Source organism: Platichthys flesus, chromosome 20, assembly GCF_949316205.1.
Source record: "Platichthys flesus chromosome 20, fPlaFle2.1, whole genome shotgun sequence".
Lineage (NCBI taxonomy): Eukaryota > Metazoa > Chordata > Actinopteri > Pleuronectiformes > Pleuronectidae > Platichthys > Platichthys flesus.
Genome location: NC_084964.1, coordinates 10,078,124 through 10,104,823, shown reverse-complemented (window position 1 = coordinate 10,104,823; position 26,700 = coordinate 10,078,124). Strand labels below are relative to the sequence as shown.

The 26,700-nt window shown below is 42.6% G+C and overlaps 3 protein-coding genes across 5 annotated transcripts in view; all 3 read left to right on the top strand.

The window, feature by feature from the left end:
- raraa (retinoic acid receptor, alpha a) overlaps nt 1–5,068 on the top strand; it is a gene marked incomplete in the record, with an annotated part of 136,179 nt that extends 131,111 nt beyond the window's left edge. Inside the window, 5 exon segments of the mRNA XM_062414350.1 lie at nt 1,872–2,032; nt 2,121–2,297; nt 2,447–2,651; nt 2,848–3,006; nt 3,256–5,068. Of these exon segments, the coding sequence (XP_062270334.1) occupies nt 1,872–2,032; nt 2,121–2,297; nt 2,447–2,651; nt 2,848–3,006; nt 3,256–3,452 (899 nt within the window).
- Nucleotides 5,069–8,824: 3,756 nt separating this feature from the next.
- mki67 (marker of proliferation Ki-67) lies at nt 8,825–19,586 on the top strand. 3 transcript variants are annotated; one of them, XM_062378595.1, is made up of 15 exons: nt 8,825–8,964; nt 9,388–9,492; nt 10,101–10,182; nt 10,399–10,514; nt 12,012–12,081; nt 12,199–12,274; nt 12,570–13,220; nt 13,341–13,570; nt 13,665–14,004; nt 14,209–14,324; nt 14,894–15,071; nt 15,158–15,298; nt 15,636–16,199; nt 16,290–16,373; nt 16,827–19,586. In XM_062378595.1, the coding sequence occupies exons 2-15, from the start codon at nt 9,404–9,406 to the stop codon at nt 19,232–19,234; spliced, it is 5,145 nt and encodes a 1,714-aa protein (XP_062234579.1). In that variant the 5' UTR covers nt 8,825–8,964; nt 9,388–9,403; the 3' UTR covers nt 19,235–19,586. The 3 variants fall into 3 exon arrangements, with proteins under 3 accessions (XP_062234579.1, XP_062234580.1, XP_062234578.1); XM_062378596.1 differs by having other exon boundaries at nt 13,338–13,570; nt 16,830–19,586; XM_062378594.1 differs by having other exon boundaries at nt 13,338–13,570.
- Nucleotides 19,587–20,031: 445 nt separating this feature from the next.
- tut1 (terminal uridylyl transferase 1, U6 snRNA-specific) lies at nt 20,032–26,067 on the top strand. Its single transcript, XM_062378873.1, has 10 exons — nt 20,032–20,232; nt 20,850–21,040; nt 21,452–21,658; nt 22,170–22,284; nt 22,398–22,525; nt 22,623–22,849; nt 22,955–23,064; nt 23,980–24,102; nt 24,409–24,501; nt 24,635–26,067. The coding sequence occupies exons 1-10, from the start codon at nt 20,157–20,159 to the stop codon at nt 25,735–25,737; spliced, it is 2,373 nt and encodes a 790-aa protein (XP_062234857.1). The 5' UTR covers nt 20,032–20,156; the 3' UTR covers nt 25,738–26,067.
- The last annotated feature ends 633 nt before the right edge of the window (nt 26,068–26,700 follow it).

Sequence of the window (26,700 nt, the reverse complement as noted above, 5' to 3'; positions counted from 1 at the left end):
ACGTACATAATAAAAAAGCAAGGCAGTATTTCTTTCATTTGAGCTCCCCTGCCACAGTCCCCCCCCTCCTCCAAGTTATTGCATGTGGCAATTCGCCATGACAGATCGCCAGTCGTGTCTAATAGTTCTTTAATGACTTCATTAAATTGTGTTGTGCGGCTTATGATTGTGCTGCCAATTTGTCAGTGCGGGTAATGTCTGGGCACTAGGGATGCCCCACTTTTATTTGTGAATTAATTGGACATCGATTGTTTTGCGGCCCACCCGCCCCTCCCCTCGCGGCAGACAGGACGCAGATTCCCAATCAGCCGGCCCAGATATGTTCAGCAGCTCTACTACCATTTTATGTAACTAGCCTCAAAGCTAACGGTTGATTGCGAGTGTGTTCCCTCGCTAACTAAGTCATAATTAGCGCATTACGACTTTGTACTGATCTACTTGTTTTCACTAAAATGATTTACATCCTTAAGTAGTGTGAAATATCAGTTAACTCACTTTACTGATTTGTTTTCCACTGCAGGACGGCATTGTATGAGTGACTATGGTTACGCTAGCCTACCACATGAGTAGCAATAAAATGCCGTAAAAATAAAGCATTACCATGCTATATCTGCACAGCAGGGTCTTCTTCGTGTCTTGTTTTGGCGAACAGTGCTTAGCAGTAACATAGTGCAGCATCAGACTTCCAGCCCCCGCCTTCCTCCTTCTCCTCATGTTCTCCCAGGCAGGGAGGCCTGTCTGTGGGCTGATGAATGAGCAGCAGCTCCGACTAGTGCATCCCTGCCTGGCCCCGGGCCAGGCCTCCCTGTCACAGACACTGATCTCCCATCAGCCTGAGCTCTCTGGGCCTTAATGGTAAAGGTTAGGATTAAGAGGAGGAAAATCTGATCTCAGGTCAGTAGCAGGGGGAAATTCAGGTACCCTGAGGGGATGTAGAGATGAGAGAAATGATAGAGTATTTTAGGGAGGGATGGGGTGGGGATGTTAAGCTAAGGCAATACAATTTTAAAATGGAGACATAGCGTGCGCCGGCGAGAATGGAACAAAATGAGAGTACAACAAGAGCGTGTTGTATAACCAAGAGAGAGGGAGAAATTTGTGACAGAGAGAGAGAGAAAGCTGGAAGGTTGTTTTTTTTAGCTGAGCAGCCGAGCCCTTTAAAACCATTAGAGGCAGGATATTTGTCATATTATGTTATTAGATTAGCCGGGAACCCCTAATGAAAGCTGTGGCAATTTGTCAGCCTTATGGATAGCTCCATCCCCCACCACTATTTATCAAGTAGCACCCCATCTCACCAGACCCCCACCCCCCACCCTCAACACACACACATACACAACCAAGTCATAGCTAAACTGCACCCCAGCGTGGATAGGCTGGGAGAAATGGATGGAGCCTGTAATGGGATTCCAATGCTAAACACCCTGCCTAGTGTTTTTTGTCATTTGGGGTGAGCAGACTATTCTCAGCCAGATGCCCAGAGGGAAACAACACTGGATTATTCCAAGTTTTTTTTTTCCTCACTCCCATTACCATAGCTGTCTGAGAACATTTATCTTATGGCCGTAGATAAGAGACAGAGCTGCGGTTGCTGCTGCTCTTTGACAGAGAGGGAACATCCTTCCCCGCTGATGACTTTGATCATGATCTCAGTTTTCCTTGAGGTGGTGTCAGGTCGTGCTAATGTCTGACACATAGCAACCAGGTTGTGGTTGCTACACCCTTTCAAGCAATCTCATTACCATTGCTGTTTCATTGCTTGCTTTTAAGAGAGATACTGTAATAATCACTATTTAAATGTAGATGAATAAAGCTTTGATGATTTATGCGACCATACCAATCCTTTTGTCCCCCTCCTTCTCTCCCTTTAGCTGTGAGGAACGATCGGAACAAAAAGAAAAAGGACGAGAAGAAGCAGGAGTGCACGGAGAGCTACGTGCTGAGTCCCGACACGGAGCAGATGATCGACAGGGTTCGCAAGGCACACAAGGAGACGTTCCCCTCTCTCTGCCAGCTTGGCAAATACACTACGGTTAGTGGTGTGACAGGCACACAGTTAAAGTTACCTGTAGATTTGCGGCCGCCTGTTAATATATAGAATATATATGCCCTTCCTGCAGAGTAACAGCTCAGAACGACGCGTGTCCTTGGACGTTAACCTGTGGGACAAGTTCAGTGAACTCTCCACCAAGTGCATCATAAAGACAGTGGAGTTTGCTAAGCAGCTGCCCGGCTTCACAACGCTTACCATCGCTGACCAGATCACTCTGCTCAAAGCTGCCTGTCTGGACATCCTGGTAAGAACAGCCCAGATTTCCCCCCCCCCATACACAAAATGCCACCAAACACTACCTAGATCTGTAAAAGGAAACTGTTTAAAGAAAAGATTTGTTGAAAATGTCTCACCAAGTGACTGAACAATCCTGACTGTCTTGGCTGCCCACAGATACTGCGGATCTGTACACGCTACACACCGGAGCAAGACACCATGACTTTCTCAGATGGACTCACGCTCAACCGAACCCAGATGCACAACGCCGGTTTTGGTCCCCTCACCGACCTGGTTTTCGCCTTCGCCAACCAGCTCCTTCCTCTGGAGATGGACGATGCGGAGACGGGGCTGCTCAGCGCCATCTGTTTGCTGTGTGGAGGTACAACAAAAAATCCTTAAAAACCTACACCCAAACTGTTGCACGTCAATACTCTTTAAAACCTAGTTGAAGGACAGGATGTCCCCTCTATGTATAAATGAACTGAAGTGGCCATGCCGTGTAGTGGTTCTTGTTGATCATGACAGTAGGTGGGAAACTGACAAACATTTTCTGTACTTTGTGTGTTCGTCTTTAGATCGTCAGGACCTGGAAGAGCCAGAGAAGGTGGACGTCCTGCAGGAGCCCCTGCTGGAGATGCTCAAAATTTATGTAAGGAAGAGGAGGCCCCACAAACCGCACATGTTCCCCAAGATGCTGATGAAGATCACTGATCTGAGAAGCATCAGTGCTAAAGGTCTGTGGTCCACCCTTGTTATTTTTGGTTTATCTGTGAATTGTGTTAGACAGGTACTTTCATCAACCTCAGATTTATTTTGGCTAAAACATCACTGATAATTCTGAACATCTGGACATTTTAGAAATGTGTCTTTCTTTTTTCCATTTCCTATCATGTCTTAACGAGTACGATAGAAAGAATGAATTGGTATTCAAAATTTGTTTTGTCTGAACTTTGGAAGCTTATATTTTCTTGTCCCTTCTACAGGCGCTGAGCGTGTCATCACCCTGAAGATGGAGATCCCTGGCCACATGCCCCCTCTCATCCAGGAGATGCTGGAGAACTCAGAAGGTCTGGAAAGTGTCGCTGCGAGCAGCCGGCCAAGCGGCGCCCCCCCTGGAAGCTGCAGCCCCAGTCTCTCCCCTAGCTCTGCCCAAAGCAGTCCAGCCACACAATCGCCATAGTAACGGCCCACCTTTTAAAAAACAAACATGTCCTCACAATGCTCTGTCTCCTCCCTCGGTGTTCTGAAGAGGAGGAGCGAGGGAGGGGGGCCTGGACTCTGACTGCTGAGCACAGGAGACTGGCAGAGCCATCCTCCTCCTCTCCTAGGACACAAACCCCCTTCACCTCCTGACCTGCTTTCCCTCACTCTGGAGCACCGTCTTGACTCGAGGGGAGGTAAGGCCGGGCCAGGGCAGGCCGGGGCGTCAGGATGGCTCCTGAGAGACCACACCGTAAACACTGCTGATGACTCCTCCATCTCCCTCCACTCTCCTCTCCATCGCTGCTCCTCCCCTCTCCACCTCTCTCCAAAAGACTGATGAAATGGAATCTGGATGCAGTGGAGACCAGTGTTGAATGGAACTGAGACTTGGTGGGACATCATGGGACAAATATATGGACAAGGACAATGCATACAGACTGATTTGACGAACACCAGACACTTTTTGTTGTTGTTGTATTCTGAGGCAGACTGCGAAATCGGGACTTGTCAAAAGACCTCCCCGACCACCCCTCCTCCTCCTCAAAGACTTTGGGTCTTTTTTTTTCTCTTTTTCCAACTTAAAAAATTAAAAAGATTTCATACAAAATATATATAAATATATATAGAAAAGATAAGGAACTATTGTGTTTGACATGTCCAGAAGAGAATGAATGGCAGATTGAAATGAGGACATGTCTCTTGAGATTAGAAACTGTTGTACTGCTTCACTGTTTGAATCTTTTCATACCCTTCATGAGTATTGAGAGAGATGTTTCCGTTTTATCACATTTGTAAAACAATTCTAATTAACAAAAAGCAAAAAGATGATAAAATGTCTCTCCAGTCTACACATACAGTACAAACACACACACACACACAAACATACACAAACGTGCACAGAAAACAAGTCTCAATGAGTATCACCTACTATTCCAGGTTGGATTTGTTTTCCTTTTTTCTTTTTCTTTTTTTTTTGCTTCCAAGAGAATGGATAAAAATGATTGTATGAACTCGGTTGTATGATATGGTCACAGGTCCTTTCAAGAAATCAAATTAATGAAGATTCATTATTAAGGTGTATTTTAAGTAGCCTTTGAGTTTGTGTATATAAGCTGTATTCATTTCTTTAAAACTATGAAGAGTTTTAGGCTTCACCTGATTTTTTTTTTTTTTTTAAGAACACCTGTGTTTTTTTTGTTTATAGGTTTGTGATTCAAGAAAAGACATTTGAGCACATTTTACTGAAGGAAGTTCTTTCGTGTTTCGTGTCCTACTAAATACTGGACAGACCCTTAACCAATCACTGGCTGTTCAGAATGTGGCTTTCACAAACAATTTCAACCTTTGCCCCCTTCCCCCTCACTTTTAAATCATGTTTTTACGTACAGTAGATAACAGAGTAGCACTCCACTCGGGGCAAAGCTTTCTTTTGTTGTTATTCCGGCCATGTAGCAGAAAGAGATGGTGTTTCATGAAAATGGTGGCCACATGCAGTCAGCCAGATTCACGTGAGCTACAGCAGCCCAGCTTCAAACGAGAGTTAAATGTGAAGAATGGTGTACATACACACTGTATTAAACACAAGTGATTCTCCGTTAGTCTCTGATTGGATCAATGATCTGTAGTGGTTGGGAAAAGACTAGATAGTAGTGGTCCCTCTATGCTGTCAGTGGTCAGGCAAGTGAAGGTCCCAAATGTGATGTTTGTCAACCAAGTCCTCACAAATCTCCCTGTGGTAGAAACCAATATGTGACTTTTTTGCCGGATCCAGAGCAACCTCGCACCCTGTGACTCACTTTTTACGCCAAAACGCCTTCACCGTCAACACACGTCATCGAGACCATCATTACTGTACACACGCCAATGTCTCAGGAAGGAATCATTTTTTGTGCTTGGCCTGTTCTTTGTATATGTTCTGTGCTGCACCCCGTAACCCTTCAATCACAGACGCACACACACATGAACACACCCACACATACACACACACACACACACTCTTCTGCTACTGAGCCCCTGGATTTTACTTCAATCACTCACTTTCGTTAGGCCTGGCAGAGCAGGACTTGCGCATTGAGACTCTGACCACGCAACGTTACGACCTAGGATGCCAGTGTGGAGTCTCTCCTCATGTGTTACTTTAATTTGTATGGTCAAAGCTGCTTTCATCATATAGGACTTAACATGTCCAGAACGGCGCACAACGTTTTCCCTCCACAGCTAATCTGGAATAGCAACAGACACACCGTCAGTTTGAGAAGTATGGAATATGTTGCAATTTTGTCAAGATTATCAAGCGACTTTGAAAAAAAAAAACCAACAAAAAAAAGATAAAAAAAATAAATAAAATGAACATTTAATAATTATGAAATGTGTCTTTGTTGTCCATGTGTCCTTACTTGTCATTCGCTGCACCAGGGTTGTCCTCTAGGGGGCGCTTGTTACACCCTGTTCATATATTCTGGAGATGTTTGGGGATATTCAGATCAAATACGTTTCCTGCTAATTTTCCTGACACTTCCTGGAAGCCTTGCAACCACTTTTATCATGCTTACCTATAACATTGAATAGACTGATGAAAAACAATGGAAGCCCCACAGATGATGGATGAATCAGAAATAAAGACGAATCACAGTTCAATGTCGTGAATTTTGAATGAGAAATCAAACATTCTTTCTCATAGACGTTGAACTCATACACTGTAAAACAACCTCGCACAATTAAATAGTCTCAGAGGTTCTGCAGCTACGACCTTACTGGTTTGGTCTGGAACAAGTATATGACCAGCTAATAAAAGCAGCGTTGATAATTTAGCTGCATCATAGACCTCAGAGAAAGAGTACTTCATATTTTTTTATCCTATATTTTTGAAAGTGCTATTATCCTGAATAAAGTGAAAATAAAAATCCTATCCATAGCTAAATTTAATGGTTTCCTTCTTCCTGGGTCTCATCCCCCATAAGGTTTGGTTGACATTTTGTAGTTTTGGGGGTGATACTGCCAACAAACAAACAGTCAGGGGTGAAAACAGAGCCTCCATGGTGGACGTGATATAAGGGAGAGAATGTATTGGAGGAAACAACATAAACTGAAGCGCTGTAGCTCTGTCTCTCTAGCGACTGAACCAGACTGAGGATAAATTTAAAGATTGACCCGACTCCACGACAGTGCACAGTACAAGGATCATTTAATAACTAGGTAGTGCTCATGTTCGTGTCTTGGGAAAACAACTTTATCAAACACTGATTGTAACTTGAAGTTGTGCATTAGTCTCAAACAGATCATACTGTGCAAGACTCAAGGCTTTAAACTGAAAATAGCATAAATTCGGGGGCTCCTTTGAGCCATCAGGCATTACACAGCACAACCACAGCCCACACAGTCCAACACTTTAATACATAGTGCAAGAATGACTGCTGCTTATATAGTAAATTACAATGAATTTGGACAAATTGCACAAATACACAACCTGTATACTCATCTTTATATTGCACATTATAAAAACAGACTTGTATCCAATATTTCTATTTTTTGCAGATAGTATTTTTACATACTTACGCCTAGGCCCTTGCACTGCTAGCTGCTACTTTCTCCTGTGCTGCTGTGTGAAATGTACATTTACTCTTTAGAGAATCAATAAAGGACTATCTTATCTAATCTTATCTATTTGAGTGGAACGGGTATTATGATGATGCACCACTAGAACAGGTATTTAAGAACTATCTTTAATAAATCATACAGACAAACCAAATGTAATTATTAGTGAGTATTATTACAAGTGTTATTAATATAATATTATTGTTATTATTATTAGGGCCCGAGCACAGACAGGCACATTATTTTTCAGGCAAATGAATTGGCTTTTTGAGGGCAACATGCTCAAATTCTGATCAAAATTTGCAGAAAATTAGAAAGTGGTGAAAATTTACTTTTCGTTTATTCATTTTGAATTTATTTTGAATTTATCTCCTGCGCAGGAGAGTACTGCGCACTTCCTGCGCAGAAGCGAGGAACTGCGTGGGATTTATTTAATTTATTAAATTATAATTTTTTGCATTTATTTTTGTGATTAAATTTACATATTGTAAGATATTGTGTAATTAATAGGTGGTTTAAGTCCTTCCAATTTAGGGGGTTCAGTGTCTTGCCAAGGACACCTTCGCATGCGTGGGATTTGAACTGGCAACCTTCTTGTTGGAAAACGACCACTTGCCCAAAGGCCAATCCTATATTAATGTTTAGGGTTGGATTACCTGTTCTTTCCCATGTGAAACTAGCAAAGGAAGACGATGGACAAATAATTGTGTGTGTCTGTGTCATTCCATGCTTCTTTTGATACACACTTCAGAGAAAACAATTGTATTTTCTTCTTTACAACATATATTTGACAGCCTTACTTAAAAGTTACTTTTATATTTTAGGATTTTAGATACTGGATGATTTAACATGCTTAAGAACCAATTGTTAGAGAAAAACCTAGTAGTTTTCAGCAAATCCCTGGTTTCTATTATAATTTGTTTGTGTTTTTACATACAAAGACATTTTGTCTGTCTGTCTGTCTGTCTGTCTGTCTGTCTGTCTGTCTGTCTGTCTGTCTGTCTGTCTGTCTGTCTGTCTGTCTATCTATCTATCTATCTATCTATCTATCTATCTATCTATATCGCCATGCTCATAAGCATTTGTCCAAGCATTCAAGGTATCCATTACTCTCCAGAACATTTGTTACATAGTACATTTTCACTTGCAGAGAAGAAAATATGAAACATTTATTCGTATTTATCAGGCAACATAAACCTATGTCTTTTAAGTCTGGTTCATTTAATGCGAGTTTCTCTGCTTATTATTATTATTATTATTATTATTAGTAGTAGTAGTAGTAGTAGTAGAAGTAGTATCATTATCATTATTATGACTTATTATTATCAATGTACTACATCTGTGGTTCAGATTATTGGACCCGTTTTCATGAAGAAGCCCGGTGATTGGTCAGCCCTATGATCCGCCTTCTTCAGAGATGTTGACGTTTTGACCAATCACAGCCCTTCGCGCGGAATTTCAAACAAATTCAAATGACTGTCCCTCCGCCGAAGCGATATCGGTCCGCTGCATTCAAAAACAAAATAGTCCCTTCTGTTCAAATACGCATAATGTTTTATTCAGACACATAAATAAATATTTTAAAACACAGTAGAACACAATAAAACGAGTATTGAATGCCAAACGTTTTGGTCATCCGAGTATTTTGTGAGTTTTTACTGCGTGTGTGTAGGTCGGCGGAGTAATACCACAGCGCATGTCAGGAAGAGGCACCGAGGCTCGGCCGGTTAAGGTAGCTCGAGTTAGCCGTTCGTCCATGTTGCATTTTAGAGTACGGTAGAATATGAGCGGTACTTTTAGTCTGACATGATATTATAGTGAAATTCCTCTTCGACGCATCCCGCTCGAAGTTTATGGACGGTCCGAAGTTAACGTGTCTTTGAACGGAACTACAGGTAAGGTCCGCTATACGGGTTTATTCAGTGAAGTCGTCAAATTATAGTCGATGCAGGATTTAGCACGTTATGTCTCACTGGTTTTTATTTGTCACTGCTGTTGCTAATGCTACTTAACGACATCGACACATTTGTCATCTGTGTGTGATGAGCTAATGTTTTTAAACGGGGACCACGGGGGAGACACGTGTGTTTAAACTCACGCTAAATAATTTCGAATCACAGGCACATTAAAGATGCAACTAGCTAGTCATTTAGCGATCTGTTAAATACTGTCGCACACGTTTCCCCCGGTTAGCTGCTTGTTTCATGAAGGTTAACGTTGATGGTGAAATGTCCTGTTTTAAATAACCCCACCGCTGTGCCGCTGCTCTTTGGCTAGCTGTGTTGACACGTGTGTGTGTGTGTGATGTGTGTTTCTAGGTAAAGTAAAACGAAAATGCCTTTGCACGGGAAGATAGTCGTGATCAAGAGGAGTGGAGGCGATGGCACCGAGTTTCCTCTCACTGCCACATGCATGTTCGGAAGGTGAGATCAATTTAATGTGTTTGCCCGAGATCAACGTGTGTTTTCAGCTTTTGTCACTAGTTTGTGTTTCACCATCAGATGTCCCTTTTCAGTGCTACAGATATTACAATCACACAATGTAAGAGTCAACAATTTACCGCGTGTAGTGTGATGAAGGGACAAAGTGTTGTAAAAGTCCTCTTAGGTTTTGAGGCGGGCCATCAGCCTCTCACGTCACAATCCTACATGCGGGTTCTCTCCTGCTCTTACAGGAAGATCTGCAGACTCCATTTTGCAAATTCAAACCTCCAGTTCACTTGTACACATGTTGCAACAAGTCATTCACTTGCCATCTAAATGACATGTGCATTAAGTACAATGGCCGACATATACACATATTGTTGAGCGTCACATGTTCAACAGCTGCAAAGGCTCTTTGTATAGGGGCCACGAGACAGCTGTCCTCTGTAACTATACAGCAAGCACCAGTCTTACAGTTCAGGGCCAACACACCTATATTCTTTTCTCCACCTAACTGATAGGGGTTCAGTGACACGTAGCATGGTGACGTTTGGATAACATGTTGCTGAATGTGTCTCTTGTTGACACACTTTGTTGTGATCTTACAGGAAACCTGACTGTGACATTCGTATTCAGCTTCCTCAAGTCTCCAAGGAGCACTGCAGAATTGACCTGAATGAAAATAAAGAGGTAAGATTGCTTGTAGCTAACATGACAATATGAACATATCTGTGTTTTAATAGTTGCAGGTCATTTTATTGTTCAATTTGTAGATATTAAAAATTATCTGAATACTTAAATCATTTGAATTGACAACTGAAATTAAGTCTGACAAGTAGTTGTAGTATTTTTGTCTTTAGCTACTTTACAGACAGTGTTTTAAAATGACATTTTGCTGTCTTCCAGGTTGTTTTGACAAATTTGAGCTCAGTGAATCCGACCCGAATCAACGGGGAGGCTCTGCAGCAGGCTGAGCGTTTGAAGCATGGAGATGTGATAACAGTTATTGACCGTTCTTTCAGGTGAGTCTTGCAAAACGTTTAAGGGTTTCTGTACTGTTTGTAGGAAGACACATTTCCCCATTGTTTTCACTGAATTGTGTATTATAGCATTTGCTATTAAGAAATAATATGACCATACATGCATTGTTGGACTTGTGTTAAACAACCCCAAATACTGTTTGCGTTGTCTCTAAAGTAGTCATGAGACAATTGTCAATTTTTTAGAACTGTGCAACATGTACCAGATTAACAGTTATGTCTGAAGGTGTAACACACCTGTATGTTGTTGTTGATGTTCCTTTTCTCCACTTACCTTCGTGGTCATGGGTATTTACTAGGGATGCACCGATATGGAAATTCTTGGCCGATACCGATATTTGTTTATTTTCTTTTTGTTGTTATTCATTCACCCTTTTGTGCCAGAAAAATAATTAAATAATTATTTAAAAAGCACTATTTAAAAAAATGTCAGCCCTTCATCACGCTTATCTTTTAATGAGCACAAATTTAATCAGATTTATGAAACAATCTTTGATTTAACTAAACTTTATTTAACAGAGACATATTATGCCCATTTTACTGCAAGTTGAAATGGTTCCTTGGGATCTTAATGAAATGACTGTAACATATTTTGGTCAAAATACCACAAGGATAATTTAAAACAGCACCTTTTTACCCTGTCTAAAACAGCCCTGTCAAAGTGTCATTATAGAGAACGCTCTTCTCATTGCTTTACGGTAGCAGTATTGCCCGTTTATTAGATGTGTTACGGCTTCTGTGTGTAGGACGTATGTTGTCAATTCCCTTGTTACCTGTGCATGAGACGGATGAATAGAGCCGATGCACATGAGAATAAAGTACTTAAACAGACGCTACGCTCATACTTACACTGTCACACAAGTTACACTGCGTGAGTCAAGATAACTTAACAAGCGCTCCTCAGTTTGACCTGTTTTTAGTGTCGGGCAGTAATCACATCGCGTCAACACCCGCGCGAACAGAGGGTTCCCCCAGCGATCGCCGTAGCTGAGGTGATCCGCGAGAAGGGCCCGACACGCGTCCACAGTGGCCGCTGCTGACCGCGTAGCCAGTCCCCTCCAACATGGACACCGCCCCGCGGTCCAAGAGAAAGAAAGCCCCCGCACCAGCGACGCTGTGAGGTGCCACCGGATGAGGACCTCCCGGTGCCGCACACTGAGCCTCCGACTGCTCCCCCAGCCGCGGCACGTGCCCAGCGGTTTTACCACAAATATGAACATCGGCCAATGATATCGGTGAAAGTCAAGTTTATTGCCGATAACAGTAAACGAGGCGAATATCGGCCGCTACCGATGTACGGCCGATACATCGGTGCACCCCTAGTATTTACTCTAAGAATACCATTTTTTTTGTCTTAAAGAACATTTCCTGGATAGAATAAAAGTGAAAAATACAGACGCTCTAACTCAGGCTTTAACCATTTTCATTACAAATGGCGGAAAGATCATAGGTACATTTTATTGCACTTTGTTGTTTCAGGTTTGAGTATCCTCCAGCACCAACACCAAAGAAGAGAGCTTCCGCAGGAGGCAAAACTGAAACCCTCAAAGTAATTTACTTATCTAACTGATTATCACTTCAACTTTCAGCCATCCTATCTCCTAAAATTGTGTCTTCACTCTGTATAGTTTTATAAATGTGTTAAGGAAAACTATATTTTGCCTAGGTTCTTCAGGATCAGCAAGTGGTGGACACTCTCACCGTTGAAACAGGAGATAAGAAGCTCTCTGAAGTGTTCACAGGTGAGTGGTATGAGGGTGGTTATTATAAATTAGCACAATACAAGTGCTTTATTTGAACATTGCATATACTGATTAGTTTAACAAAGGAAATCTGTGTCAGTGAAACAGAAAATGTTGCATGATTAGTGCGTTTACAGGTGAATAGCATTTGAGTTATTTTATGTACAGTGTGTCCCGAGGAAAGGGATTTGATGCCAGTTTTACTTTAGCCAAGGGCATCAGATTTTAGTTCCAATTATATTTGGACTGTTGGGTGTACTGGCCATTGATGCAAAGTTTTTTGTTTGTTCGCAAGATGGAGCTAATCATGACAACATCCGAAGAACCCTGGACAACACAGTGGAGGTGGAGTCCAAGGAGGATGTCACCCAGTTGCAGAACAAGACCAACTCCCCATTCAGTGATCTGTATCAAATGATCAAAAAGTCTCTGGATGTCAAGACCCCTCGGAAGTCTTCTGCCAGTTTGCTTCAAACTCCTGCCTCGAAGTTTTGTACCCCACAACCTGCGTCTGTCAGGAAAAGTGAGGTGAAACCTGTCATTTTCAAAGAAGACCAAGGCACTCCTAAGATGAAGAAGGAGGCTAAAGTAACTCCTGAAGCTGACAAAATCAAGGGGCAAGATGAGAGTTGTAATCCTGAGACCCCAAAGTCTGTGAAGAAGCAGAGGAAGGCATCCTTAACATCTTCTGAGAATCCCGGACCTGCAGCTGAAGAAGTTGATCATGTGATCAAGTCTGAAACAACTTCACCTCAGAGGAGAACGCGTGTAACCCCCCAGAAGTTCACTGCAGCTGAGGTTATGAAGCAGGTTTGTGTTGAAACTCCAAAGTCACCTGTGAGAAGAAGCAGCAGGGAGACCACACCAGTTAAATCAGCAGTGACTGCTGTCGAACCAGAGCCCGTTCAGAGGAAATCACCAAGGAACTCGGGGAAAGCTGAACAAGGTATTGAACGCTCTTGTTGAAATTCAATTTAAGTGTTTTGACTTATTTCCAATAATTATTCATTCATGCATGTTTGATGGATGACAACATGATCAGTAACCATTTATCAATTTTTAGTAGATGAGACGACCAAAAAGCGCAAAGGTGGAAAACTTGCGGCTGACTTGCCCACATCACAGATGAAGAGGAAGCGTGTTTCCTTTGGAGGTGCCCTGAGCCCAGAGTTGTTTGATAAACGACTTCCTCCCAACTCTCCATTATGCAAGGGAGCCTTTCCACGGAGAAGCTTGTGTCTGAATAAGCCCAAAGAGTCGCTCCTGAGACGAGCATCAGTCATAGGACTCTTGAAGGTAAGATTTTAACAGTTTGTGACTCTTTTATCAAAATGGGACCATAAACACAGTTATGACTCACATTTTCTTGTTTAAAATGTATCTTTTCTAGCCTAAGGCCTCTTCACCTGGAAAGAAGTCTCCGAACTCAAGGTCCTCTTCTCCCAAGGCAGCATCTCCTGGAAAAAAATCGCCAAAGTCAGCAACTCCTGCAAAGAAATCCCCCAAAACCCCATCTCCTGTAAGAGGAAGTTCTCCCACAGTGCAAGGGCGCTTCTCTGTGTCCCGCATCAGCACGCCATCTCCAGTGACTGAAGACTCTGTCACATGTACCCCGAAAATACCTCTGAATAGGAAGAGCATGAAGAGCACCTCAAGAAAGACCCCAATTATCGGCAAGAGCGCTGTAAAAGGGATCCGCAGGAGTGGCATCTCACGGGCCTCTATGAAAGGTACATTATACCCTGAAATCTGTAAGATCTTTTATATTAGAAGTATTTTCTTTGTGTTAATAACAGTGTTAAGTAGTTATAAAGCCAACAGACATCATTTATCATTCACGTATTATAACATGAGTTATAGTATTTCATCAGTGCTGTTTATAACCATAGAAACAATACAAAAAAAAATAGATTTAATTTTGTTTCTCCTTTCAGTGAAAAATTCCTGGGTGGACATTGTGAAATTTGGTCAACCTAAGGCTCAAGTGATTGCTCCAGTTATAAAGATGGTCACCAAAAAGACCACAAAGAAGATTGTGTCCAAACCACAGGTAAACAGTGACTGTAACAACATGCTACATTTACTTCGTTGCAAGTCTTACAACTAAATTGTTAGTTATTATAAAAAAAAGATGAATTTTTCATAATCGTAATCTGTCAAAGCAACAGCGACCTCTGCATCCACAAGACGGTAACAAAACAAAAGTTTGATCTAATGATCAAAGTGTTCGCTTATTTGACACTTTAGCAGGACAAAAGACATTATGTCGGGTCGCCACAGCCACAAAACACTGGCTGATTGTAGCTGATCATATTTGAACTTCAGTATGCCATGAAACCTTTTGTGGGTGGTTATAGTAACATAAGAATCTCATACAGTTGCAACCCTAGTAACAAACACCAAACTCTTGTAAGTTATCATGCTGAATATTGGTGATAAACCCTGTTTTTAATGCCCTCTAATTCTTAGTGTTATTCTAATGCAAAGTTAGAATAAAATTTGCTTTTAGTTAAAAATACATTTTATTCCTTACTGTAGTTCCCTCACTTGAGTATAATTTGTAATTGTATTTTTTTTATGTGTTGGCATGATTTAATAGTGTCCTTTTCAATTTCTTAGACACCTGCAAGAAACATCAAAGGCCACGTCAGCACGGGACACGCAGATTCACCTGCTACCATCATCGTGGGCAGAGCGCACACACAGAGCGTCTTACAACCAACTGGGGCTGCTCCAAGAGTGGTCACCAATATTGCACTCTTAAAAAAGAACATGAAAATGGACGAGGACTTGACTGGTATTAAGCCTTTTCTGGTCTAACGAATTTGAATGTATAGACTTTGTTCTTTACTGTATTGGCTTATGCTGTGCATGTGGTTTCAGGAATTTCTCAGATGTATAAAACCCCAGTAAATGAAAAGAAGACGAGATCTGGCATTAACAAAAGGGTTGATGTGACACCAGTGGCAGTTCTGGGCACAACTGTGGTCGAACCATCAATTCTGAACACACCAGAGGGGCCAGGTAAAGTGTTTGATAATACTGTTTGTGAATGGGGATTGAAATATAATTTTTCTATGTCACACAGAGGAATTTTTCTATACAAATAAATGAACGATGAATTTCTGATGGATAACGACTACACCGTAGAGCTGACTTGAGTTATGTGTGGGATAAGAAGAGATCATTTTTGCTTGTATTATTATTATTATGTTCATTTTTATGTTGGACTGCTGCATTTGTTTTTGTGTCTTACACGCTCACATAGGTTAAGCAGTGCGTGAAATTTCTTTATAATTACCAACACTAACAGGGTGTCAAAATTAATTTATAAACTAATGAAATGAGTTGTGTTTTACAGGGGAAATGGTGGTTTCTCCACTGAATCTGGCATCTACAGTGAAAGACAGAAGTTACAACAGTGAAGCAGTTCAACGCCTCCTTAATGAAGATAAAGACTCCAGCTTTGTCAGTGTGATCCCTGCATTAGAGATTCCCTCTGATGAATCTAGTGAGCAGCAGAGCACCAAGGTGGAGACGAGCCCTGTAAAAACTCCCAAACGGAACCCAGAACAACCCGAGTGTCTGTCTGGATCGAAGAGGATCACGAGGACCCCAAAACAAAAACCTGAACCCGTTGAAGACCTGAGGGGGAAGATTTTGAAAACTCCAAAGCAGAAACCCGAACAACAAGAGTGCCTCACTGGAGTGAAGAGAATCATGAAGACTCCCAAACAGAAGATTGAACAGCAAGAGTGCTTGACTGGAGTTAAGAAAATCTTTGAGACCCCACAAAAGGAAGCTGAACCTCTTGAAGAACCTCAGGAGACACCAGCACATGTGCAAGAATCAGAGGACCTGTCTGAAATGGCTGACGTTAAAACTCTGAATGCAAAGAGCTCTCCTGTGCTGTGTGTAGAAACAGGTTAGTTAAGTTTAATAAGAATTAGGTTTGAGATACACTGATGAGATCATTATTTAAACTTTGTCTGGCTTTATTCTCTGTTTCTCATAGAACTAGACTTTGCCAATGAGGATCTACAAGAAGACAAACCATCAGATGTGATCGAAGTGGTTCCCCAGGTTGACACAGTAAAAGGTATATTTAATTAAAAATAAACGGAGCACAATTTGTGTGTCCAACTTGATGGAAGTTGCCCCTCGTGTTGCATCGCAATTTCCACATTTTTTATCTTTTTGATTTTTTTTTTCCATTCTAACAAAGTTTTTTCAAGTTGTGTATCCTGAAGTGGAGAGTTATGGAGCATCTGGATTGTTAATCTTAAGGAATAATGTCTTTTCTTTACAGAAAAGTGCTAACTGAGTTTCCTCATTTAAGTTTTTACACTTTGAACGCAAAAAGAAATGTGGAACATTGAGGTTATTCACACAGAATGTTGCATGTCAACCCCTAAACATCCAGAACTGTAAAAAGTTCTTTATCTTCGAATATGATCCCTGCAGTGTAAATGTGTTAACTAAACATGTCTGGAACCTGATGCATCAATCTCCCCTAGAACCTCAACTTGACTTTGTGTTTGTCTTATTCTAGAAGCTGTCTCAGATGAGGTTGTCAACGACACGAAAGAGGAGCCAAGTGAAAAGGAGTCATCAGATATCATGGAAACCATCTCTCAGGCAGCTGAAGATGAGAGTTCACCTGAGGAACAACCAGAAGTGAACGCAGTTGTGGAGGAAGAACCCGAAGTGGACGCAGTTGTGGAGGAAGAACCCAAAGTGGACGCAGTTGTGGAGGAAGAACCCAAAGTGGACGCAGTTGTGGAGGAAGAACCCGAAGTGGACGCAGTTGTGGAGGAAGAACCCAAAGTGGACGCAGTTGTGGAGGAAGAACCCAAAGTGGACGCAGTTGTGGAGGAAGAACCCGAAGTGGACGCAGTTGTGGAGGAACAACCCAAAGTGGACGCAGTTGTGGAGGAACAACCCAAAGTGGACGCAGTTGTGGAGGAACAACCCAAAGTGGACGCAGTTGTGGAGGAACAACCCAAAGTGGACGCAGTTGTGGCTCCTGTTCAAGAGAAGAAGCCTGTCCGAGGGCGAAGAGCAAAAACTGTGGAACCTGAGGCAGTTGAGGATAAACAAGATGCAGCACAACATTCTGAGGAGCCTGTCACCCCTGCTCCAGTCAGAGGGAAAAGAGGGAAGAAGACTGAAACCCCAGCTCCATCTACTGTTCAAAAGAAGACAAGAAGCCGAAACGCAAAAACCACTGAAAGCAATGATGCTGATCTCACAGTGGAAGAAAACGCCTCTCAGCCTCCAAAAATTGAATCCAAGCCTAAAAGAGGAAGAAACGCTAAAAAGGCGTCCGATGATCAAGCTGAATTGGTTGCTACTGAAACCGAAAATGCACCAGAGGCTGAGTGCGAACAGATCCCTGCAGTTGAAGTCGACCACAAAGCAGATGAGAGTGCAGCTCAAGAGAAAGCTGCTCCGAAGCTGAAGCGAGCGAGAAAACCAAAACAAGAAACTGAACCCTCTCAGCCAGAGCAGCAGGATGTAGCAAAGGAGCATTCAGAGGATCCTGTGGTCCCTGCTCCAGTCAGAGTAAGAAGAGGGAAGAAAACCGAAGCCACTGCAGCACCTGCTGTCCGACAAACGACAAAAACCAGAAATGCCAGGTCTCAAGGAAACGCCTCTGATGATAAACCTGAAGCTGCCCCAGAGACATCACTGGAAATGCAACCTGAGATCCCCTCTGAAGCTGAGAGTGAGCAGACTGCTCCCCCTGCAGAGGAAGCTGTAGTAAAGCCGGTTCGAGGGAGAAAAACAAAACCAACACCTGTTGCGCCTTCTCAGTCAGAGCCGGAGAGTGCTGAAGTGAGTGATGAGCCTCAACAGCATATTCCTACTGCTGCAATAACCAGAAGAGGCAGAAAGATCAAATCTGACACCACTGAACAAACTGGGGCTGCAGAAGACACATTGGTTACTGTGGAGACCAAGCAGGAGTCTCAGCCCCCAGTCAGGGTAAAGAGGGGAAGAAACGCCAAACAGGAGGAGGAAAAGCAAGCGACCTCTGATGTCCAAGAGCCAGTTAAAAAACCAACAAGAACCAGGAAAACTAAGGAAGAACTTGTAAAACCAAAGGAAGAAGAAATCAAAACTGATGAAACAGTCGTCCCCGAGGAGGCTGAATCTTTGTTTGTTGTTAAACCACTGGAGATGAATGAGCAGGCTCCTGTCACTGAAAAAAAGACCAGGAGAGTAGGGAAAAAAGCCAAACAAGCCGCTGAAAGTGAAACAACTGTGGAGTCCACTGAGGTCGAAGAAGTGCCTGCTGTCAAACCCAAGCGAGGCAGGAGAGTAAAAGAAGCTACTGAAGTTGTTGCTGAAGTACCAGAGGCTGAAGAGAAAACTGCTGAGCCAGACGCTCCAGTTGTTAAACCCACAAGGGCAAGAGGTGTGAAAACTGTGAAAAATCAAGTCTCAGAAGTCATTCCAGCCAAAAGAGCACGTCGGGTTGCTGCAACTCTCCCTGAGGACACAGAATCCACAGCCCTGGATTTCTCTGTTCCAGCTGCAGAGCCGGCTAAGAGGGGGAAACGTACTGCAGCTAAGTCCAAAGCAGATGAATTGATGGTGAGCAGCGATCAGGTGAATACATCAGAAGCATTAACCAGCGCGGTTACAGAAGACGTCAAAGGGTCCAAAAGGTCTGTGAAGGGGAAAGCAGATCGTGAGGTCCTCCAGATTCCAAAAGCAACACCTGTCAAAGCTGTGCGTGGAAAGAAGTCCAAACTGGTTGACGCTGAGAGCACAAACGCGTCACACGATGCCGACAAAACTGAAGAGAAGGATCTCTCAGAGGAAGTTGTTGAAGCTCAGCCCATCAAGAGAGCCAGACGAGTGAAGGTCACTGAAGAAACAGTGGATCCCAAGAAAGATGCTGAAGCTGAGACACAACCCAAAACCCGCAGAGCAAGAACAACAAAGAAATAAAGGCATATGTGTTTATATTTAGTCAAATTACATTTTTCTCTTTTATACATTTTGTATTTGTGATGTTTTATATTATTTTTAGAGAGTAGTTTTATTAGGAAATCGAGCACTAGATTTTTTTTTTTTATTATTGAAATCTGCAGGGAATCTTGTCTTAACCATTTTTATAAGTTGTACGTTATTCAGTATCGATCTTAAAACAATTTTAACAGTGGGGAAAATATGGTCATTAAATTTTTTGTACAATTCAAAAGCTGGTGTGGATTTTTGAATATTCTTCTATCTGAATATGTAATATCTGGTACTTCATGTTTAAAAAGATTCATGTTTTAAAAATAAATCCTTAAGCCTATTGAAGATTTTGGTGTGGTTTTCTATTTGCATTAATTTCCATGTGTTGTCAGTTACCAGAGGTTAAAAAGACAAGAGTAGTGATGCAGGTCAAATTTTTTTAACTTTTACATATGAAGATTCAAAAAGTAGAAAACCTTTTTTTTTTTTTACTGCTACTTGTCTATAGTTTCTTTGTGGGATCAGCTGCAAGACTTGTTAATGGATTAAACAAAACTGATTTTAATGAAGGTTGAGCCATAAGGAAGGAACTGTTTGCTGCTGCCTATTATAATGTGGAATAATCATAATAGATTTTATACCAGTATTCTTATTTTAAAGGCGCATCATTTATTTAACTCAAATTGTTAACGTACAATGAGGCATCTCAGCCGTTAAAAACAAACTGGAACTTTTGCGGTATAACAGGAGAACTACCCGGACCCATTAAGCGGACGGACCGGGAACAGACGCTAAGGTGTTGCAGGAGGGAGATTTAAGACGCGCGTGCAGGACGCTCGGTTTCAAACTTCACTGAGAACAGGAGTGTCTCCTTTTTCTTACCTCCTCGTTTCTTGTGATTCTCGTCATCATGGAATCGAACGTTGACATTAAAGCGACGCCGAAAGGCTTCCAGTGCCTCCTGTGCAACGTCAACTTACCAAACTGTAAGTCACGAAGCTAACACACTAACAACTGAGGACACTTCAGACGTAACGTTGTCCGGGCAGGTGGTGAATTAGCTTCAAGCTACAGAGAAACTGCGCAATTCATTCACTGCACATAGCTAACTTGTTTTACCCTGTTTATATTAGTTTGTATTATGTTCCCTTACATTTAAGTATTGTATGTTACTTATTACTTACTAATGGTTACTTCCTAAATAAATCCTGAATTTCAAACATAATAAATAGGTCGATGTACTTGTTTGACATTTCGGCATTTTGTCAATGTCCTGCGCTGTAAAAGCCTTTACAGTGACATCGTTTCAGAATATCTCAATCAGAATTGGTTTTACTTAATATTTATACAGCACCTTTCACACAAATAAAATGTAACACAAAGTGCTACATTTTATGTAGCACTTGTAGTACAGACAAGTACATCACGATATATTTATACAGCACTATAAGGAAAAGACAAAAAGGTTGGTAAATAGGTGTTTATATACTTTTAGTTATATATATTATATGCAACACCTACCAATATACATGCCGTGCTTCATGTTCCAACCTCTGCCACCTCACATGTGGAGATTGATTACTGCTCGTGTCCTGTCCTGCAGCGTCCAGTCTGGACCAGCACGTGAAAGGGAGGAAGCACCTGACGCTGCGCACGGTGCGGGACACCAGGAAGAGCCAGGAGGAGCACAGCGTGTTCGTCAGCGGCATCAAACCTCACATCTCCCAGACCGACATCACCGAGCACTTCCAGCAGTTCGGTCCGGTGGCGGATGTCATCATGGATAAAGACAAGGTCAGGCCGCTGTGCCCAATGAGGAACTGTGAGCTCATTGAGACACTCGACAGAGCGCTGACCTCCACCGAGGCACAGAAGTCCCTTTATGAAACCTCATTTAAATTGCACACACTCCAAATATCAGTCCCCCTAAACATGCCTGATATTCAACCTAAATGTATCACACTGTTAAAGAAAGTGAAAAGAAGAATCCTGAATCCGCCTCCTGATCCACAGCTATACCTAAATTTAGTTATTCCCTCCAAATTTTCATATAAATCGGTTGAGTAGAAGAAAACTCAACTTCCTTGGTGGAGTAAACGATGTCCGTGCTCTCTGTGTCCGCACCAACAGCAGCGACACTCTGCCTGTTGTCAGCATGTGGAATCTGACAGTGTTTGACGGTGGCGTGTCGCTCTGCACTCACAGGGTGTGTTCGCCATCGTGCAGTTCAGCGAGACGGAGAGCCTGCAGGCGACCCTCTCCTGCCTCGAGCATCAGATGAAGGGCATGAAGCTGCGCGTCAAGCCCCGCGAGAAGAAGGAGTTCAAGTTTGTTCCCAAGAAGAGGAGCGATGCCGAGAGAATGCAAGAAGTTCTGGACCGTCTCAAGCCTCAGCTGTGTCAGCTGCCGTCTGTAAGCATCCTGTTGTCAGATGTGAAGTGTGGCCCCGGGCGATGAATGTGTGGGTTTGAGGAATTGGTGATTTTACCGATCGCAGTACGAAGTGGAGCCTTTTAGATTCTTCTCAGTTCCACACTACATACTTACTACATTCAGGATATATGATATTAACCATAGATTGTGACGAATATATAAAATGTTGACTAAATTATGTGAATCACATTGAATGAGAATAGCATCAAATTAAAAAAATTATAATTTTAATTAGATTATATGTCACTATCTATATATTCAAAAGAGATATTGCAATATAGATACATTTATAGATGAATTCAATATTTCTATTATTTAAGCAACTTTAAGTAATAATGCAATGAAGAAACATGAAAATAGTTATTTACTATTGCATACTAAAGAGAAATCCTGCCCTGCTGGTTTGCTCTATATCTGGACTTATTGTAGCATGTAGTATGTTATCCCAGTGGTTTGTTAGGTTTTGATGGTTTTGTTTTTTTCCCTCTAGGTGGATGCACAGATGCAGTGCCTCGTCGAGCGGTTTCAACTGGGAGAGAATGAAAGAAAGACTCGAAGTTTACTGGTTGAACTCCTGCAAGAGGTTTTCGTAGAGTTTTTTCCAGGTGATGTTTGCAAACATACAAACAATGAGTCTTTATTCTGTTTTTCATAGTGATCATTATGCAAATGATTGTCATAGATTCTCTCTCTTAATACGTTTTTGGTTGCGTTGCAGACAGCCAGATTCTTCCATTTGGTTCATCCGTCAACACTTTTGGAATCCACTCCTGTGACTTGGACCTCTTCCTGGACCTGGAAAACACTAAAGTGTTCCAGGCTCGTGCCAAATCCACCACAGAACAGGTCCGACGCTTTTTATGTACAACAAATTGAAGCGTTTATTGGATAATTGAACTTTGTCCTTTGAATCATCCATCTTTTATCTCCCCTCTTTCTTCAGGCAAGGGAGGGCACGTCCGATGACGGTCGCTCTGAGGACTCCATCCTGTCCGATATTGACTTGACCACAGCGGCGCCGGCAGAGGTCCTGGACCTCGTGGCAGCGATCCTGAAGCGCTGCGTCCCAAGCGTGCACAAAGTCAATGTGGTCAGCAGCGCCCGTCTCCCTGTGGCTAAGTTCCACCACCGCGAGCTCAACCTGCAGGGGGACATCACCATCAACAACAGGTCAGTCGGCGGTTTCTCTCCACTGTGTAGCTGTAACAATCTGTAAAAGTGGCAAGAAAATGTTTTATCTTGTACACTGAGCGGAATTACTCTGTCTTTCACTAGACTGGCTGTAAGGAACACTCGATTCCTGCAGCTGTGTTCAGGGATGGACGACAGGCTGAGACCTCTGGTCTACACCATCCGCTACTGGGCCCAGCAGAGACAGCTGGCCGGTAAAAAGAAGTGACTCGGCACATATTATATCACTACAGGACAGGACTGTTCTTAGAGTAAAAGACCAGATGCACTTTCTTTACAATAAAAGAGTTTACTCCGGTAATATTACATTTTGGCCAGCAGATGTCACTAGAACGTATTTATTATCACTGTGATCATGTAACAGCTTGGACACTGATTTGCAGTAACTTTGAGTGCCTAGTGTTGTAATTAGTGTTCTTCACCGAGTTCACTAATTACCTTTACTCCTGGGGAACATTTCCTCTGTTCCTGTGAGGAGCAGCAGCCAGTTCATCTTTCATCAAGCCTCCTGTGCAGAGTCATCAGCAATAATCAAATATTCATAGAAATACAATGAAATAAAAGTAAATAACCTTGAACTACACACATGCACACATTAAATATGTAAGAAAACAGATTAGATATTATTGTTGTACCAATAACTCTGTGAAACAAACAATAATAAACCCAAGATTAATATCCAAAGAAGGAAAACACTGACAGTGGTGTCTGTTAGTGACATTGACTTTTGAGATCTCATCAGAATTGTCCCAGATCTATGATCAGTTTGCCACATTACTGATATTTTACACACACAATGAATACCTAAGCTGGTTTCAAATAGCACCGATGTTGAAAATATTATATATATTTATGATTTTCAATGGTAGAAAGAACTAGAATACAGTACAAATGCAGTAAATATCTGAGAGCTGGCTACACTGGTATCCTTTAGATTTCCTTATACAACAGTGTAACAACCACTTTGTTTTGGCACTAACATGATCTCTTTGGTATCAATAAATCCAAACTCATGCTATAAAGCCCCCAACAGATGTTAACCTCTTCATCCTGTTTTTTCTCATGTCCTCGTAACTCTGGTCTCATCCACACACACACATTGTGCGCAGGTAACCCCAGTGGTGCTGGTCCCCTTCTCAACAACTACGCTCTGACACTGTTGATCATCTTCTTCCTTCAAAACTCTGAGCCTCCCGTCCTCCCCACAGTGGAGCAACTTAAAGACATGGCCTGTGAGTACTGCATCACTGTACCCTGATGAGAAAGGTTTACTGTTCATCAGTCTGAGCTGGTGCTTTAATTTACTGTGAGAAACAGATGACAGAAACAAAAAAGTTAACCCTGGAGAGGGTCTCTGCAGCTTTTCAATGCAACTGTTATCACAACGCTTTTTAGGTTTCATATTGTTTTCGTAGTCAAATCTTTGGTCCTGCAAAAATACAGTTTTATCAAGTTAATATGTCTGTTTTGATGCATTGACATCAGATGATATTCATTTACTTCTGCTCTTTAACCATCATTTAATCACATCCTTGCAGGTGAAGAGGAGGAATGTGTGATCGAGGGCTGGAACTGCACCTTCCCCAGTCAGCCCATCTCCGTGCCGCCCAGCAAGAATACACAGGACCTCTGTAAGTGATAGAAATTCAAAAAGCAAAGAAACATATGATTTGTTATTCAGTGATTTCCGGTGACGCATGGAACCAGGCATCTTCATGAATCTAAAACACAGCTTCATCTAACTTGTGTGTTTTCTCTGTCAAGGCACCCTGCTGTCCGGCTTCTTCTCCTTCTATGCCAAGTTTGATTTTGCCAGTAGTGTCATATCTGTCAGGGAGGGCCGTGCACTCCCAATCACTGATTTCCTCGGCCAGAAAAAAGAAAAGGAGGCCATGCAGGAGGAACAACCCACCAGGACCCCTCACCACAGTCCCAAGCTGGCCCCCCTAAATCTCCTGGACCCCTTTGAGCTTTCCCACAACGTAGCTGGAAACCTGAATGAGCGCTCGCAGCGCTGCTTCCAGAGTGAGTGCCAGGAGGCCGAGAAGTACTGCCGCAGCCTGCAGTACAAGCGCAAATCCACCAAGGGGAAGATGTGGGGGCTTGTGCGTTTATTCACCCCCCACGGCCAAGTCCCACATAACAAAGCGGACTCCTTGACCATCAGCATTCCCTTCAAATCAGCGCGGCTCCCTGAATGGCTGCGTAGTCAGCTGCACATGGCGGGAGATGACTTCCGGCCGCTGTGGTTTCAGAAGGTGTGCGCTGCTGTGGAGGGAGTTCTCACGAGTGTTCTCAGGTGTCAGGTATCTCCCTCCACAGGTGGGGAGGAAATGGATGCTTCCTCAGCGTCCCTCAACACCTCGATGAACAGCAGCTTCGGCAGCGTCGAATCCCAAAGCGACACCAGCCCTACGGGCACAGTGAAGGTCGGTGCCAAGAGGCTGCTGTCATCAGGCAGCGACGCCTCGGTGTCACCTCATGGGAAAAAGCCAAGGCTAGCTAAAAGAGGCAAGCCGGATATCCCTCCATGGATCTGCAAGCAGAAGCACATGGTGTGGGCTGGCAGGAGGAAGGTGAGAAGGGAACTGATCAAAGATACAGACACGAGGCCAGAGGGCAGCTGCATGGAGATGGAGTCCCAGGTCACAGCTCACATCATTGACAAAGAGCCGGAGCTCAAGGAGCCCCTGGAGTTCAAGGTCCGGCCGCAGATGGTGGGCGGGACGGAGAGCACGAAAGCGGTGCTCAAGCTGGAGCCGACCAGTGACATGACGGGAGTTTTTAACGACTTCTTTCATTTCCTGGAAGTGTTTTTACCCAAGATGGTGGAGACATTGCTGGAGAAGGAAATGGGAGGAGTTTAAAATGGAGCCTAATTCAGACAGGATCTTTTGGTTTTCTTGTTTTCAAAGATGACATCATTGCCACTGCCTTTTGAGAGCGAGACATGAAAAAAACATTTATTTGCCGTTACCAGCCACCTGTTATACTGTAACACTGTGTATGTGTATGAAACTATTATACTATGAGTTTGTTTCTAAATAAGATTTCTTCTTTTATGTTTGAAACGTGGCTTGTTTTTAGTGAACCTCTGTTTATTTAAAAGATGAAGCTCTGAAGGGAAACTGCGGTGGCAGATATTTGTTGTACAAAACGCCTGATGTCATCTACAAATAAATAAAAAAAGCTTCGTAAAACTCAGCCTCATTCTGGCAACAGCAGCTGTGATTGGTCAGGAATATAAACACATTCATTTTACCTGAAGACATTCTCCATGCACATCGATGCTTGTGTCGTCCTCTTAGGTCTTCCTTGCTCATAGGACTGAGACAGATGAGAGTAATTACTCAGGCAGACTGCTTTATTACGGCAGGAGGAGCAGGAGCTGAGGGATGCACAAGGCTCCTGAGATCAACATCATTCATCTCCATTTTTAAAGGGATTTGCAGATGGCCAGCAGGTTAGGTGGGGATAGGGAGGATGGAGAGGAGTGTGATGATGAAGATGTTGGAGACGATCTGGTGCTGCTTCACATCTCTGAATGTTTGCTGTGGCTGCGAAAATTAAATTTAAGACTTGAGGAACCAAAAGTATCTGATACATTTGTTATCAGAAAAAAGCTAAATGTAAGCAACTACTATAAAACCTGGAGAATTGAGGGAAGTGGGTTGGACATTGCGTAACAGCAAGTTTTTCAACATTTTCCTTTATTTCAAGGAAAAGTTCATGGATCATGATGAAAAAGATCAGATCTATTAAATAATTCTCAGACTGTGATAATCCTTCATATCTCTTGTACTTGACTTGGGTCTTAAATTTCATTCATT

Excerpts from the sequence above, each read along its gene's own strand:
- mki67 (XM_062378594.1), top strand. The coding sequence starts at position 9,404 with ATGCCTTTGCACGGGAAGATAGTCGTGATCAAGAGGAGTGGAGGCGAT. Across the intron at positions 10,515-12,011 it reads GTTATTGACCGTTCTTTCAG|GTTTGAGTATCCTCCAGCAC; the intron begins GTGAGTCTTGCA and ends TTGTTGTTTCAG. Across the intron at positions 16,200-16,289 it reads TGTGCTGTGTGTAGAAACAG|AACTAGACTTTGCCAATGAG; the intron begins GTTAGTTAAGTT and ends TGTTTCTCATAG.
- tut1 (XM_062378873.1), top strand. The coding sequence starts at position 20,157 with ATGGAATCGAACGTTGACATTAAAGCGACGCCGAAAGGCTTCCAGTGC. Across the intron at positions 20,233-20,849 it reads CAACGTCAACTTACCAAACT|CGTCCAGTCTGGACCAGCAC; the intron begins GTAAGTCACGAA and ends CCTGTCCTGCAG. Across the intron at positions 24,502-24,634 it reads CAAGAATACACAGGACCTCT|GCACCCTGCTGTCCGGCTTC; the intron begins GTAAGTGATAGA and ends TTCTCTGTCAAG.